The sequence below is a fragment of the Apus apus genome, chromosome 2 (assembly GCF_020740795.1).
Source record: "Apus apus isolate bApuApu2 chromosome 2, bApuApu2.pri.cur, whole genome shotgun sequence".
Taxonomy (NCBI): Eukaryota; Metazoa; Chordata; class Aves; order Apodiformes; family Apodidae; genus Apus; species Apus apus.
This window is the reverse complement of record NC_067283.1, coordinates 17,188,126-17,205,482: the sequence shown is the minus strand read 5'-3', so window position 1 is coordinate 17,205,482 and position 17,357 is coordinate 17,188,126. Positions and strand designations below refer to the sequence as shown.

Below are 17,357 nucleotides of genomic sequence, written 5' to 3'. Positions count from 1 at the left end.
CATTGCTCCCAGGTGCTTACATATGCCCCTCCTTTCTCACTATGATCACTCCTTGCAGGGAACTCCTTGCAGTATCGGGATAACATCAGTTTCAAAAATGAGGTGGAGATTTGTGTAATTAATCATAGTGGAAATGGCAGAATGTGGGTGTATAAACTTGGAATTGAAGCAGGGAGCCTACCTGGATCAGTAACAATCATGAAACATCACACTGTGGTGCCAAGAAAACAGTTCTAGTTACCTGATTATCAGATCCATTTTTGTACAGCCTGTAGGCCTCTCTGACACTTAAAATTTTTGGCAGAGCTTGAGTCTACTTAAAAATAAGAGGGCAAAGAGATTCCTATATAAGGTGATGGAAGTGTAGGTCATGGAAATAACCTTTGAGTGGCCAAGATCTTGCTGTTCTTGAGCAGATAGCAAGTTACGGTATTTTACAAAAGCACATAATTTTTATTAAATTATGAGGGTGTACACAACTAGTTAAATGTCTGACGATGCGTTTCACCTGCTGTTGCAGATGGTTTCCTGATCATTGATATCTGCACAGAATGAGCAAGGCTGTAAGACCTGTGTGAGGATACTGTGTTGTGCTGAGTCAGCCATCAGTACAGATCCAGCAGTGCATGTTAATTTTGTGTAAGAATTATGTGTGTGTTCAGAAAACCAAAAATACAGGGCATTTGAGAAAAACCTGCTAGGCCAGGTTTTCTTTGTAAAATGACCCTCGAGCTGGGGTAGATCCACAGAGGCATTTAAGCTCCTAGCTCATCTGGGTAACAAAATACACCTTGAAATGTGAGGGGAGTTAGAAATCAAATGTGTATTTTTGAAAAACATGGTCTTGTTATACAGGGCATTGAGAAGAATTGTAATGCTGCCTTAAAAGAAATAGATACAGGATTGTTCTCAGGAAATCTCTTAATAGAGCTGACACAAGAAAATAAACATCTACAGAAAGCTTGTGTCTGTTCTTCACATAATTTCAATCTCACAATTTTCTTTTGTTAAATTATTCTTCCATTTGCATGTTGTTACTGTGACACATCTCTTACCATAAAGCTTAAAAAAAACAACCCCAAGCAATCCGAGCTTTCACAGTAGAATATAACCCCTTGCACACCTACAGAGCAGTAAAGGTTTGATTTGGAAAACTGTCACAAATCTCACAGTTTGGTGTTGTAGACAGTACAATGAAAATAAACTGAGAGGGATTCAGGAGTATCTAAATGAGGGCAACAGAGAAAGCTGCTAAGAGTTTGCCTGCAGTTCAAGTGGCTAAAGAGAAAGAAAAAGGGGATGGGTAGGATTGGCACAAAGCAAGTAAGGTTTTACAAGTTTGCTTAACTTTCATAATTCATAGAAAAGAAACATTCCTCAAGAAGTAGTGGTTAACCTACCACCAGGGACTGTGGAAGTTGGCTAGTTTAGGCTTTTAACCCTCTCACCCCCAGTATTAGTCATCATTCTTAAAAGCTACGCAGAGTAACAAGGTGGATGGCAGCAAACTGTGGTTTTAGAAAAAGCAATTGGGGATGGACCTGCTGAGGGATAGCAGTGTAAGGATTCAGAGGAAAAGTACACAATGAAGTGTGGCCAGAACTCTGTACAGTGTTGTGTTCTTCAGCATTGGCATCAAAACAATGCCTCTTTTTGGTCTTTTAGGAGCACTGTTGCTAAGATTGACTTTGTGGAAGAAATATGATCCTGATGGATTTCAGTTATTTAGGTGTCCCATGGCACAGTACCATAAATCAGCTACTGTTAATACTTCTGCTCAATTTCACCCCTTTATTTAAACATATGTGATGCATCACTAAGACATTTCCCCAAATGAATATAATCTCCTTACTGAAATTAAGTAAAGCCTGAAAAGAAAAAAAGTAAATCTTAGGAAAAAAAAGCTTATGGTATAGCTCGAGCTATACCATAAGCTTTTTACAGTCTTAGGTAGGGTGAGGAGGTTACAGCTCTTGTTTGCCTCTCTTCACAGCTGCGTGTTCCTCCTAGTCCTGTCTTTCCTGTTTACTCCCACTACTGGGTAGGACACATGGATGATTGCACCCCACCCCTTCAAAGAGAAGGTGCTTAATGGTCATGCTGTGAGGATTTAACTGCTGCCGTATTCTCACACTGCTGCTTCTCAGAAAAACATGTCAAGACATTGATATTGTTTCACAATAAATTAAAGAAGTTTATGAGAAATACACTGGGAATATGTTGGGATTTTTATTTTGTGAAACATTTTCCTGCAAGTAAGAAATGTTCTTCAGTGAGAACATAAGCATGTGATCACTTACATTCTTGCAGTCTACAAGACAGACAGCAGCTTTTCCAATTCACTTTTTACAATAAAGAAGCAAGAGTTTTTAATCTTCAGATAAAAGTTGGATTAAATCAATCCAAAACAGTGATGCATAGTGTCCACAGAAACCTTATTTTGTAGTAAAACAAAGGTGAACAGGACATTGCTATAGAAGTAATTTGGTTATTTTGCCTTTTATGTTTATTTGTTGTTTTGGTTTTGGTTGGTTGGTTGTGGGGGTTTTTGTTTGATTGTTAAAGAACTATGGATAAGCTTTGAAACTAGAGGAATGTGGGAAGGCTCTCCATTGCAAGATTAAAGCAGGAAACCCTTAGCTCCAAATTACCATGCAGCAAAGAAAGTAGTGGAGCTGGTTTGGCAGCTCCACTATAATTGTGTCTTATTTTGCTATTTAATGTTAACCCTAAATGTAAAACTTAAATCTTTCAAGGTTCTGACAAGGCAGTGTAGAAATAATGCAAATGTAATGCTGTGGTGACATTTAAAACAGACAGACTTCAGCCTTGGAGTCAACATGTAAAATGTGCAAGTCTTGCAGAAACTGTCCTGTCTTTTTATCTTAATCACTCTGTCCTAACATAGGAGGCTTAAACGATCATCAGGATATATTTAACCATATCTTTCTCACAGGCAGTGGTACAATTGTCCCTTAATATTTTTTCAGAAACTTTTTCTTGCTATTCTTTGTGCACTCAGAGTAAATTGTTTGTGATTTGAACAAAGATGTGGAAAACAAGGGTTTAGCAGTTACTTTGTCTATTTCAAGATATTTTAAAAAATATTTATGGAATTAGACATGCAAACAAACCTGCAGGATATTTATTTCCTCATCTTTTTAACTGAAATCAGAATTTATTTCCATATGCCCTTTGCCACAAAAAGATCTGTATAAACTTGAGTCTTACCATATTTTGCATCTGCTTAGATGAGTGCAGGAGAAAATACATGAAATACTGTATTTGCCTTCTTGTGTGAGAAACCTGTTGCTCACATCATTGAATACAATGTTTTAAAATTTGCCTTTGAGTTGGGAGCAGTTTTGAAGCATTTCAGCCCGAAATGGAACTTCTATAAAAATGCTAAATTCTGGGTTTAAAAGAACATGGCCACATTGGTCCTAGATAAAAAGTTACTGCAGCTATACCATAAATATGGGTAATAAGTTTTGGTCTGAGACTCAGTAGTGAAAGTGGCCTGCTGTTTCTTTCCAGGAGGCTTCCACTGAATCACTGAGAATCTCTTCACCAGTAGTCAGACACTGTGCTGAGCCACAGAAGAGAAACATTAAACCAGTGCAGGAAGCGTTTACAGAAATAAAGCTGGCATTGTTTTGTACATCTGCTAATAGGAAATACCTTTGTGAAACTATCACTAATAGTTGGGGTGTGGTGGTGGGTGGTCTAGTGTATGTTTGGGTTTTTTTTAAATATATTGATTTTTCCCCTGTGAATTTTTTCTTAGACCTTAGTAGTGTCATGAATTCCACTCCAAATATAAAGGCTGTGAATGGAAAAGCTGAAAGTAGTGATAGCGGAGCAGAATCAGAAGAAGAAGGGCTTCGTGAAGAGGAAGAAGGAGAACTGCAGCTAAATGGAAAGGGTATGTTTTCTGCACTTGAACCATTGCCTCTTCCAAAGTTATTCATAACCACCTAAGTGGCAGAAGATCCCTAGGGATTGTGAGTGAATGCTGCACTTCTTGAGGAGCATTAGAGGCAAATACATGGGGATGTGTGGTGAAAATAGCAATGTCTCTACCTGGGTTATAAGATTTAGTATTAGTACAGATTGGTGACCTATGCCATACAGATTTTGACTTGGCTAGAAAGTTCTGTCAGTAGATAAGCTAAAAGTCTATACCCTGTGTTGTCTGTAAGAGCTGTGAATGGCTACGTCGACTGTAACAGCATAACTGAATTCTAATTTTTTTTTCAGAGGAAAGAAAACGGAACTTTCAATGAGATTTCTTTAGGGATCCATAGTGAGTTTTGAGAAATAGCAGCATCAAGTGAAAACCAAATGAAATTACATATTTAGGGTTTTATACAGATTTTTTTCCTTCGAGAACATTAGGATTATTATTTAATTTATCAGAAAGACCAACTTTAGATTTGCTTACTTACGTTTTAAATATCGTCTGATCTTCATGCAAATTAAATTTTATATTTCCATTTTTTACAAGAATAGAACAGTCCCTGAAAATGTGAATCTAGAAGCATTTGTGTATTTTGTTCTGCATATACACTATACATACAGCCCATTAAAAAGGTAGCTACTTGAAGAAATATGTTTTGAGCTGTGGCATGCATGGCTTTCTGTTTGCAAGGTTTTCTTGTTCTTTTACAGACTATAAGAATGTGAAACCAGAATCAGCAGCTGCTAAGGATTTGGAAAGTATTGTGACTAATGGTTGTTGCAAGGACAGCTTTGTCCCAGATCTGCAGAATGGCACCCAGACCAAATCTGCCCTGAATGGCTTGAATCCAGAGGAAGAAAGAAAGAAAGCCGAGCCAAGCCTAGAAATAGCTATTAATGGTTCTCACCAAGGTATTGTCCTTCTAAGACCATGTTTTCATTTGCATATGCTTTTCATGGAAAATATTTATTTGCTTGAAAACTTAATCCTGGGATTCAGAGACTAGTAGTGGTGTATTTCAGTCATAGAAACCTGAAGAAAGAATACTAAAAAAAAAATTAAAAAAATCAAGTTTAATACCAGTTTAAAATAAGGCTTTCTTTTAAGATCTGCAGGAGGAGAGGTGAATTCGGAGACAGAGGCCTAAAACCATGGAAATAAAATGGTTATGTTTTAAAATCATTATACTACTTGTGCAAATACTGTTTGCCTTGAAAAGCTCATTAACAAAATGAAAGTTACTGATACCTTATTTATCATTTTCAAAGGCTGAACATATAATCCATGCCAGGTTGAAACAACTAAATATATAATTTTAACACTGGTAAGTTTAGGCAAAACTGATTTATACTGAACTTAAGAAGGAGAGTGGAATGAACAAGGTAAAATTAACATTATCAATTTATAATGCAGTGTGAGGTATAGTTTTCTTATCAGTAAAAGTTTTATCAAATTCCTATATTAATGTAACTTCTTTATTCCGAATCAACCTTTAGGATGACAATAGTAGATAAAAGGGACAGGAGTTCAAGCTCACATAGAAGTTTGAACTCATTGCTTTACTCTTTGCCAGGATTGGCTCACATTTGCAAAGCATGTGTATGTATCTCCTTCCATACAGGTGCAAATGAAGAGAATACTGAAGAGGTCTCAGCAACTCAGCACTTAACCAGTGATTCAGACAGTGAAGTTTACTGTGACTCTATGGAGCAACTTGGACTAGAAGAGGTAGGGTCTTAGTATTCCTAGGTGTATTTTGAAACTGGTGTGCTTACTTTAAAATAAGTTCCTATTTATCAGGTGAACATGGACATGTGCAGGTGAATGAATAAGTCATGCATATCTTTCTCCTGTTTGAACTAATGTGTTTTTTTCTTTTTCTGGTCAGTCTTTTACAACTTGTTTACTACTGATCTAGAAGCCTTGACATTTTTGTCCTCAGGTATTTATGTGAGAGGAAGGTCTCAAAAACAACAATACAAAGAAACAACTGTCAAAAACAATCATATAAAGCAACTTCAGGCTGTGTTCACAAATAAATTTGGGGTCTCATAACATATGTAGGGACCAGGGAGTGTGTTACAATGAGCTTTTTGCATGCTCTTTTTCTGGCCTGATGAATCCTGCATTTGCTTCTTAGAATAAATTAAGAGGAAGCCTTAGCAAATGGCCTGTAGGCCACTGCCTGAAAGTGGGAGATGGCAGTGATTTCTTGATTCTCTTGTACTGTCTTCAGCTGTAATGTACATCTCAGACTTTTCATATAAAAGGTGGGCACTAACTGTGCTGGTTTAGATTTGACTGAGTTTGTGCTCCTGCTTATTGTATTATTAAATTATTAAACTATTGTATTATTAAAAGTGTAGTTTTAGTTGAGTTACTGGCTTGGAGCTCCCTCAGAGGTCTAGTTGAGGTGTGGACTTTGTAGATTGTACTCAGACACCTAGTTTCCTCATTCTGGGGAGGAATGTGTGCATGATGCATGGGATCAGAAAGACCAGTGAACACTCTTCATACTTCATAATTCTGTTGTCTAGCTGCTTACTGAGCATCTAGAGAATTCCTTTTAGCAAAGGAGAATTCTACCCAGTAATAAAGCATGTGGGGAAAAGTGTTGTGGTAGAAGTGCCCCAAGTTCTGTTACTGAGGTGATTTCCCAGTCATCTTGTGTATCGTTCGAGCTTGTTCGAGATTCTGTAAATGAAGTGGGTGGATAATTTGTGAGAATTTCTCAACCTGCACGAGAAAAGTTGTAGTTTTGAACAAAATAACAAATGTTCAGTTGCATGTAAATAAATACACAAGCAACATTACAGATGGATCAATTCCAACTATGAAGAGACTCATTTAAAGAATTAAATACAGCTTTTTATTGGAAACAATGTAGCAAACACTCTGTCCTTCAGTTCTGATGATACAGGTTTATAAACTGCTATTTGACAATTGGGATTTTGGCAGCAGTTTCCATTTCTTTGCCCCTCCTTTTGGTTATTTTGGCTTTTTCAGGAGTTACTTTTCAGCTCTCTGGGGTCCCTATTCTGCTTCAGCATAGACTTGTGCAAGTACTTGTCCTTGCACTGGACAGATGGTTGCTTGAACCACGTTAAGGCAGTCAGTCCTGTTGCAGAACATGTAACTGTGACCTGATCAACACATGTAATCCATTTTTAGTATCTTCTGTAGAGTCACCAATTTTGAGTGAGAAGTTGAGAGAATACTATGCTTTGTTTTCTTTGCTGATAGATACAGGGTGCAGCCAAGCAATTTGAACAGGTTGATAATAAGCAAGGTGATCTCTTTACCATGACTGTAAACACTGCCTACTCAAGGTTGCTAATAGCACGTGACTTTTGACAGTGTGGTGCACAAATCCAAGGTAGTGTACTACTTTGCTGTCTAGGAAGCAAAGCTAATTTTACAAGGAAAACTAGAACATTTTCAGACCTTAATATTCCCTCGTAGTGAGTACTGAATACTACTGTATAATGGAAACATCTGAAGTAATTCCAAGTGGTATTACTGTTTTGAGAATACTTGCCTCAGATAAGTGTCTAACCTTTTAAATGTGGAAAGGACATTTAGATGATACTAAGCACATTCTACAGCAAAATTACTCCTTTAAAAGAAAAGTCTTTATTCTGACCAAGCTGTTTTCTTAAAGTGAAAGTAGAGACAATGCTTCTTCCTTTTTATTGGTTAACTGTCCCCTTTTACAGAATTTAATTACTCACTAATGTTAATTTGTAGCCCTTGGAGATCATCACATCAGCTAAAGGATCTTTAAAGCATTCATCCCATTCCTTGGATGTAGATCACAGTCTTTTGTTAGAAAATATGGATTTTCCAAGGCACTCTCGCATGACTTACGAGCAACTCGAACCTGGAAATACTGTAGAGGGAGCAGCTCAAGAACAAGGTGAAGTCAAGTGTGGAGGAGAAGATGGCAAAGCCACTAATGGAGGCCCTCACAAGGAGAAGAAAGGTGGAGAAAAAGCAGATTTCTACAGTGTCAGAAGAGGGAGAGGTACTGTGCACACTGCTTTTGTGTTCCCCACTCTGACATATTCCAGTGGTATGATCTGTAAAGTGAAGAAGGAAGTTCAGTTTCTTGTACTAAAAAAAGGCAGAAATTGTTTCTTTATATAGAGCATGTGTTTTTGTACAGGATTTGTGTGTAATTACATGCAAAAATTAAAAAGAAAGTCCAAATTAGACATTGATGTTAAAACTGTTATGAAGAACACAGTATAAGGTGGCACATTACTTTAAGCATCTCCCCTTCTCTCTCGTTTCATTTGTTTGCTGCTTGCGGGTAGAAACATGTTAGGCTAGCTGTACGTAGTTTAAAGGAGTATTTTAGGTTTCAAAATATTATCTTTTCTCATCACTGTTCCAGCATTCTTTATTTTTCAGCTGGAGACTGTGTCAGACTTAAAACACACCTACCCTTGATAGTGAGACAGATCTTACTTTCTTTTTGCTAGTGCAGAATTTACTGCTGAACTTGACTGGATGTGATTTATAATTGTTTGCTAAATGTTTATGCAATTCTAGGACCTTGAATGATACACTGAGGCTGTAGGGAAACATCTCAGATGATGTTGCACTAAACTCCCAGTGCTTTTGAGCTGCCTGCATATAACCTGTGATTAGGAGTACCACACTCAGGTGGGGAGGGAGAAAATTAACTGTTAAAACCAAACATTGTCAATAGAGTTGGTAGCCCAATCTGTCTATCTCTGTTTTCCCCCTCAACGTAGGGCACAGACTTCAGCCTCTAGGAGATGGTTCACAAGGTGGACAGATGGGTAGTGGAGGGGACGGAGAGCGCTGGGGCTCAGACAGAGGACCCAGGGGCAGCCTCAATGAGCAGATCGCAGTGGTGCTGATGCGGCTGCAGGAAGACATGCAGAATGTCCTTCAGAGGCTGCACATGCTGGAGGCAGTCACAGCATCACAGGTATTGTTCATTGAAGTTATTTGATTACTTTTTATTAGACTTCCTTGGGTATTTTTATGCTTTTTCCAGTTCAAATTTCAGATCATACTTTCTTAAATTATAAAGAAATTTTAGTTATATTCTGTAGTTTGTTCCAACATAAAATGTCATACTGGTACCTACTTCCAGAAACACAGTTCAGGACTTCTGTACATGCAAGCAAACCCATGCATTTTTACCTAGAAATTAACCATGTATTATTTTACTTATTTCTGATAAGTGAATGTTAGCAGTAATTGTTGATACACATTACACAGTCACCATATGGAGATTCTGTTGTTAATGTTAGTTAATGTTGTAAAGTTGTTAATGTTAGTGACTTCACAGAATCTTAGGGGTTGGAAGGGACCTCAAAAGGTCATCTAGTCCAACCCCCCTCCCAGGCAGGATCACCCAGAGCACATCACACAGGAACGTGTCCAGGTGGGTTTTGAATGTCTCCAGCGAAGGAGACTCCACAACCTGTCTGGGCAGCCTGTTCCAGTGCTCTGTCACTCTCACAGTAAAGAAGTTTTTTCTGATGTTTACTGGTTACTGTCTTCACCAGTAGATATCAAAGCATTTTCAAAGGAAGTGAGAAATCTTGCAGATTGGTAAATGTTGGTGGCAGAATTTCAGATTCCATTTTTCAGTCTGATTCCTCATACCATTGTTTCCCTGCAAAGCAATCCAGCTTTCTTGGAGTGTCACATCCTGCATACAAGATAGGCAAAAGATGTCTTAAGCAAACGTAGGTATTTATTGATGTGTTTCTTTTTCCTTCTGTTTCAATGGAAATGCTGTATATTTGGGAGTATAGAATATACTGTGAATATAGTCAAACCAGCAACCTAAGATGTTTGGGTTTGTTTGACTTGCAGATACATTTTGATCTACCTGAGAATAAGAGAGCTGTGCAAGCAGTATCCTATGGGAGTCACATACTCCAAATCTCAAGGCAGCCAGGGAAAAGGATTTTTTAAAACTATGGTTTTGCTCCATTGCAGCTATTCAAAAATCTGATGCTTGGATATAGATAGATTTTTAAAACTTATTTTTTAACCTGAACAATATATGAAGAAATAGTAAAAGATTCTTTCCCAGCAGTTGATGCTGTCCTTTCTGGCCTTATCTAAGGAGAAGCAGAAGCTTCTGGTTCACACTTACATACATTAAGAAAGACCTGGAAACATGACAGCTTTGTTTTTGTGGAAGCATCACAATTGGGTATGGGAAAAGTCTTGAAAAGTTTCTGGTACTTCTCATTTTCTGGATTGCCTGCAAGATTTGGGACAGAATATTCTCTTTCCTTTATGCTGATAGACATGCATGTAGCTATAGCTCAGGGCACACTAAAGCAGTGCTTTCTACCTTTGTATAGATTAGTGTGGACAAACAATTATGCAAATTAAGCTGCTGGGTTTTCTACTCTGGGTTGCAACTGCTGGGAATTGAGGAAGTTGTGATGACAAGTTGGGCAGAGGGGCCTTAAAAAACTGTGAAGAGGTCCAGTAAGTGACACTGATTCATTTTTTAGCACACAGAAATGTGATAAAAATGCTATAAAGAGTAATGAAAGCATGAGAGAGTTAAGTTGGAAACTGATGAAAGGGGAAGCGCATGGGGGTGGTTCTGGGGATGACATGAAGGGCAGTAAGTACTGTTCCTTAAATTGTCATACCTACAGTTTGCAAAGCCTCCACAAGATGAGAAACTTCATCTTTTCATTTTGTGAAAGAGAATAATTCTATGTGCAGTTTCCTTTTTGATACTTATCAGCTTTTGTTTAAATTTAAAGGCAAGATCTGCAACACTACAGTCAAATTATCAGCCTGCCTCCTCTGTTAAGGTAAAATACTGTTTTTTTCTGTTTGTAAAAAGCAGTGTGAATGGTGAAAAGAATGAGATGAATTTTTTTTATCTAGCTCTTAGTATGTGCTTTTCGTATTGTCTCTCTCTTGACGAGGAGATAAAAAATAATTTGTGTCTGAAGAAACTATTTGATGAAGTTTTTTCAGGCCTTACTAGTATTTTCTGCTTTGATACCGTTGCATTTGAAGTGTTCATGAAGTAGATGTGGTATTCAATATGTGCACAGATTGCTGACTGGATTTTTTTTCTATTTTCCTCAGAAACCATCATGGTGGCCCTTTGAAATTTCTCCTGGTATTTTAGCTTTTGCTATTGTATGGCCATTTATTGCCCAGTGGTTGGTACATGTGTATCTTCAAAGAAAGCGAAGGTAAAGACTTGCATTCCATAGGGCACATACAAGGTATTTCATCTGTTTAAACCAATACATGGTATATTGTGTTATTTAGACAGGGCATAAAATACCACCTTTAGGCAGAGGAAGAATGCTTTTTAATGTGCTCTTTAAGGTTTTGACAGTGTATCTGATACATCAGGTTAGTATCAAAATGGAGAGCTTGATAATAATTTCTTTGATAAATCCTGTTTCCTTGAGTTCTGTGATTCAGGACATGTCTTGCTTAATGTTCCATGTTATGTATTAGTGACTTACAGTTTTGAAGATACTAGGCCAAAGCAGATTTGTACAGTGGAGTCTTTGGTGTGGTTATGATAGGATTGTGCATGTTTTAGTCCTCAAAACTCAAGTCAAATGCACAACAGGAAAATTCTGGAAGGTAGTAGGAGTGCCTTCCATTAGCTGAGAATTCTAGAGAGAGATATGTATAGGGTTTTTTTTGCCTTGAAAATTTCTCAGCATAAGAATCCACAAATTGGTTAATTTTACTTTATATGTGATATGTTTTATATGCAGCAATTTAGTTTAATTCATGAAGAATAAATACTTTCAGTGATCATACACAAGTGGTTGAGGCTGGACAGCTTGGAGGTGTCTCCCTGACGGTCTTTGACCCTCTCCCAGTATCTTCCTGAGCCATTTTCCTTGCTTCTGGACTCCAGGCTCCCCACGTGTAATGAGAAGATTGTTTCCTATCCAATCCTTTGTGGAGTCCCATCTGGCATCTATTTCTTACTTAACATCTACTATAACCTTACTACAATATTTTTGTAATGTCTACTTTGACTTCCTTCAGCTGAAGGACAGTTGTACTCTCAGCTTTACTCAACTGTCTAAACATCAGAGGACCAAGTGAATGTGCTCTAGTTGCTGCTTGCTTACTTCAGCTCACACCTGACTTTGTTACCTTAGCATGCTCTTAAGTGCTTTCCTGTCTGCAAATAATCTACATATGTGTAGATCTTACTAGCTTAAATTGTTCTAGCTTTTTTAGTGTTCGAAAGTTTTCATGTTATAGTTTTCTTTGATACAGTAAATCCCAGAAATACAGAATAGTTGATGTTGGAAGGCACCTCTGGAGATTATGTGGTCCAACCTCCCTGCGTAAGTGGGAACCTCTAAAGCCAGTTTCCCAGGACTGTGTCTAGGTATCTTCTGAGTATCTCCAAGAAGGGAGACTGCACAAGCTGTCTGGGCAAGCTGTGCCAGTGCTTATCTCTCCTCATAGGAGAGGTGCTCCAGTCCTTTAATCATCTATCTTCATGGCCCTGCATTGGACTCTCTCCAATATGTCTATGTCTGTGTTGTACTGAGGAGCCCAGAACTGGACACAGCACTCCAGGTGTGGCCTCTCCAGTGCTGAGTGAAGGATCACCTCCCTCGACCTGCTGGGAGGGATAATGCAGCCTGCAATACCGTTGGCCTTCATTGCTCCAGGGGCACGTTGCTGACTCATAGTCATCTTGGTGTCCACCAGGACCCAGGTCCGTTTCTGCCACACTGCTTTCCAGCTGGGCAGGCCCCAGCATGTATTGGTGGCTTGAGTTGTTCCTCCCCAGCTGCTGGACTTTGCACTTCCCCTTCTACTTCATGAAGTTCCTGTCAGCCCATTTTTCCATCCTATTGAGGTCCCTCTGGATGGCAGCACCACCCTCTGGTGTGTCAGCTGCTCCCTCTGGTTTGTGTCATCTGCAGACTTGTGCTGAGGGTGCACTCTGCTCCAGCACCCAGAATATTAATGAAGATGTTAAACAGGACTGGACCCAGTACAGACCACTGACATGCACCACTAATTATTGGCCTACAACTAGACTGCTGTGACTGATCACCACCCTCTTGGCCCAGCCCATGCTATTGTAAAAAATGTGATGCCCACAAAGGCTTCGAGTCTGCCAGGGATTTACCCTGTCTGAAAGCTGTCATTACCAGCACTGATGTTACTTGCACCGTCTGATTAAACAAGAGATTTTACTGCCAAGGCTTTTAGGCAGTTACACACATTTTCCTTCTTTTCTGCACTGGTAAATGGACATTTACATTTAATCAGCAAGGACAGAGTTTTTTAACAGCAATACAATTTTTAGTACCTTATGTGAAGTTGCTGGGAAATGTGGTGTTGTTTAACTAACAGCTCTCAGATGACCACGTTCTCCCGCTGAACAATATGCTGTTCTTGCAGACCTTCTTTATCACCTCTGCTGACCTCTGCAGTGCCCTCAGTCAATTCACAGATTCAGTCAGAAATCAGGTTTTAGAAAAACACCCTTTGCAGCAATTTTTCTAATATATTCTAGTGATTCAGAGCTTAAATTAATAAACAAATGATACTTCATTTTTAGTCTGGATTTGTCTGGACTCAGCCTTCATCCATTAGATGTTCCTAGATCTTTATCTGCTTGACAGCCTGTGAAGTTTTTCTGATGAGTACTTTATTGCTATCACTAGGTCATCTTTTAATCTCTTGCTTAAACAAAACAGATGGAGCAACTGGAATCTCATTTTAGTTTTTTTCCAATCTTGGGATAGTTTTGGTGGCTCTTTTCCAAATGTTCCACAGTATATCAACATTTGAGTTCTGGACACCAGGATAAGTACCATAGTCTGCTAATGGTAATACCAGTATCTCTGTGAGACACAGACATAGGGCCCCAGACACTGCTTGTTTTGTTTACTCCTTCATGGATGGCATTAAGATGAGCTGAACTTCAAGAACAGAAACAATTGAAGAAATTTCTGTATTCTTCAGCTTTCCTCTTTATTTCTGAAGAAATCTGCCCATAGCCAGGACTCTCTTTTTCTGCATCACCATGCTATCTGGAGTTCCATCTCCTTCAGCACTGGGTGGGAAGTTGATAAATCATGCTCAGAGATAATAAAATGGAATTGCAAAACAAGAGTCCTTCTCTGTTGCCCCATTGCCAGTTTCAGTTTGTACTCTGTTGTGTAAGCTTTTAGGCAACAGCTGTACATAGTGCATATATTGACCACATCTGTGTACTTTTGGTTTTAAAATAAACTGTCCTGGAGGAGAAACCAGGAGCCTGCTGGTTAGGAGCTACCATGTTAGGCTTTCTCATTGTCACGTTGTAGAGCCGTGACTCCTGACCTCTTTTGCACAGTGGAGCAAATGCCCCAGAACTGGTGGAGAGAAGTCCTTCTGTAGCCAACAGCTTTGTGTTCAGTTCCTGTCCGTGGGACAGAATAGCTCAGTTCACTCTTAGAACCCTGCTGTACAGTGTTCTGGCTGGTTTAGGTCTTCTCTCAGCCTCTCATTCCTTTATAGGGAGCTTAAGGCTGAAAATTTGGGTACTCATACTAGAGCCTTCACTGAAAAAGCTTGAAAATTTTAATTCTAACGGCCCTAAAACCAGATCACAAACAGAAATATATTTTTAATAATAACTGTGAGCTGGCTACACACTTTCTGGAATTCCTGGAAAACCAGCTCATAAGTGTTGTTTTAATGTGAGCAGTGTGGTCAGGAACTGTTCTAAGGGATTTCATGTGCAGTTCAGAAGTCTTAGTGACACTTTGTGCTCCTTGGTGTAAGTTGTGCCAGTTCTGTAAACTTGGAGATTGTTTTGTAACTTAGGAGGGCAAATTTTCAGGTATTTTGAAGCAGTGCTGTGTTTTAATGGGTTGGAAATAATTCACCTGTAACCTCAATTGATTATTTTTTTTTAATTTAGACAAATGAAAAATAATTTCATATGTGAAGGTACATAAAACTAATTATGTTTTTTTTTCTAGAAAACTGAACTGAGAATTCATTACTTTGCTTAAGGACTGCTAGAAGATGGCCCTGGAAAGCGAAGGAATTCTGAATTCTCATAGAATCTCAGGATCTGGGATGATGTTCCTTCTGTTATAGTAATATTTTGTACTACCTTTGAGCTAAACATATAAGGACTAACATTGAAACTTGAATGATTCACAGCTCCTAGGTTATAAATAAAATTAATTTAATAATTCCATCCTCAAAACCATATAAACATTAATTACTTTGGAATGTGCTTGTGGATGGGGCTTCAGTAATTACTGGTCTTGCTGATGTCAGATGATGAAGAGAATATCATATTTATAAAAGAATAAGTGAAAAACATAAAACTCACTTTAATATAGAAGTTATTCTACAATCATAACATCCCTGCCTGTTTTTCCACAGGGTTACATATTATCAGATGAGAGCAGTAATAAGGTACAAGTTCAATAAGCTGTTGGAAAAACACAATATAGCTCTGAAGAATTGAACCAGTTATATTTGCTGCTAAACCAGCGTGGGGCAAATTGGTCAGAAATTATTTTTAAATGCTTCACTTCAAAGATTGTAAGAGATTTGGGAATTGATACATGGCTTGCAAGTTAGAGCCATCAATAACAGAGTGACTGTTAAAAGTTTGCAAAGCGTGTGTGGTACAAGGGATCCATCTAAAGAGGCTGCACCTTATTATTTTATCTTTGATAACTGTATTCTTGTTGACAACAGCTTGTTAACTGAAATATAGTTTAGGCACAAAGTGCTTTAAAATGAGATGAAAGCTCATTAGTGCTGTAAGTATTTCTCTAATATTTTAAAAAGCTCAGTGTACTGTAAATTTTCTGTTGTCAGTTTATGTAAATTAAAATAAGATTTAATCTAGCCCTTATCTATTGTGGACTTTTCCCAACTCACATTAGGTAGGAAAAATATCAGTTCTAGTGTTTCTCTCTGTTATCCTTCTACTTCCTTTCAAAACAAAACTTTACAGCTAATTTTGGTGCTGAATTTTTTTCCCCATGGAGTATTTATTAACCAGGATACACAGAGTTACAACCTTGTGAAGTTTGCTTGATTAAAGCATGCTTTACACTTAATTTTAAAATAAATTAATATGTAAGTTGTCTAAATCTCTGGAAAAGGAGAATGTACTAAAATCAGTTTTCTGACAAATGTGAAGACATTCATTTGTTCTAAAGAATTACATAACATAACCTGCCTTCAAGGTCAGAATTTTTGCCGTATTATTGATGTGCTTTCATTTTCCACCTGGACATATTACAAATAATTCAGGAAAATTGTATTTTGCCTCTCCTGAAAATCTTAGTTTGGAAAACATTTTTCTTACAAGCTATACTGTAAAAAAAAAAACAAAACACCTCACAAAATGTAATGTTTTTGTTACCAGAGCAATTTTAATGTTTTTATTTAAGTGTGGGCTTTTAGAGTTACTTTTCCCCCTCTTCTTATTTTCTTATTGTAAAGCTGAATTAAAAATGATCAGAAATTTCTGAAGACTCCTGTAACAGTCAGTTAGTTTCATATGCCAGAGATGAGCTTTGGCATGAGACTTACTGAAAACTCAGGCTTGAACAAAGCTTAGGTTGGAAGGGAAGTTCTGCTGTGGCCTGAAGGCCATTGTGTCTGTCGCTTAAAGTTCCTGGAGTGATTGACTTATCATAAAATGGTAAAAATTACTTTATAGGAAGGATGCTCTAGCTTGAAGGTCACTTTAAAAAAACAAACCCCAACAACTTCTGCATCAGCACATCTGACAGGACAAAGCACCCTCGAGTGCCTCCCCCAGTTGAAAATCATTGTAAATGTAGGTGTCTACTTTACAGATACTACAGTCTCAAAGGTACTTAACTTTTAACTTCCCTCTGAAATAACTGTAGGCATGTGCCATCCTTGTTATTTATTTATGTTTCAATAAATCAATCCCTTAATATTTTGTATTTGATCTTGAACTTTCTTACTGTTTAGCAAATGCTGTACAGGGGATGCTATGGCTGTACAGAAGAACCTGCTGGCTCCCTTAGGAAGCAGGCTCAAGCTGTAATACAAAACAACACTTCTGTAACCATTCACATGTAAATCGAGCTGGGCCTCAGCTGCTAGGGGTTGCTCAAACTCACCCTAATTAGATCAGATTTCTACTTCACTCAGATTTTATCTTAAAGAAAAAAAAATGTTTTATTTTTGTAACTTGTCCAGGTACAGAGAGACAGTTTTAACTTAAGACAATGTGGTAGAACAATAATTAGCTCTGAACTGGGATGTGTTCTAATTCATGCTCTCTCCAGGAGGCCTGGCAGTCAAAGCAGTTCTGCATAGTACTGAAAGATCTAGACCCAGCTCAAAATTGCACTTTGGAAGCAAATGTCCAGCT

The 17,357-nt window shown here is 38.1% G+C and overlaps 1 protein-coding gene across 2 annotated transcripts in view; it reads left to right on the top strand.

The window, feature by feature from the left end:
- The window catches only part of ACBD5 (acyl-CoA binding domain containing 5), a 31,460-nt gene extending 14,537 nt beyond the window's left edge, over nt 1-16,923 (top strand). For both annotated transcript variants that reach the window (XM_051612070.1, XM_051612071.1), the window contains 8 exons: nt 3,788-3,925; nt 4,672-4,872; nt 5,583-5,689; nt 7,709-7,985; nt 8,722-8,921; nt 10,738-10,788; nt 11,072-11,181; nt 14,959-16,923. In XM_051612070.1, coding sequence (XP_051468030.1) covers nt 3,788-3,925; nt 4,672-4,872; nt 5,583-5,689; nt 7,709-7,985; nt 8,722-8,921; nt 10,738-10,788; nt 11,072-11,181; nt 14,959-14,971 — 1,097 coding nt within the window. In that variant the 3' untranslated portion in view covers nt 14,972-16,923. The remainder of the gene's footprint in view (nt 1-3,787; nt 3,926-4,671; nt 4,873-5,582; nt 5,690-7,708; nt 7,986-8,721; nt 8,922-10,737; nt 10,789-11,071; nt 11,182-14,958) is intronic.
- Nucleotides 16,924-17,357: the final 434 nt, after the last annotated feature.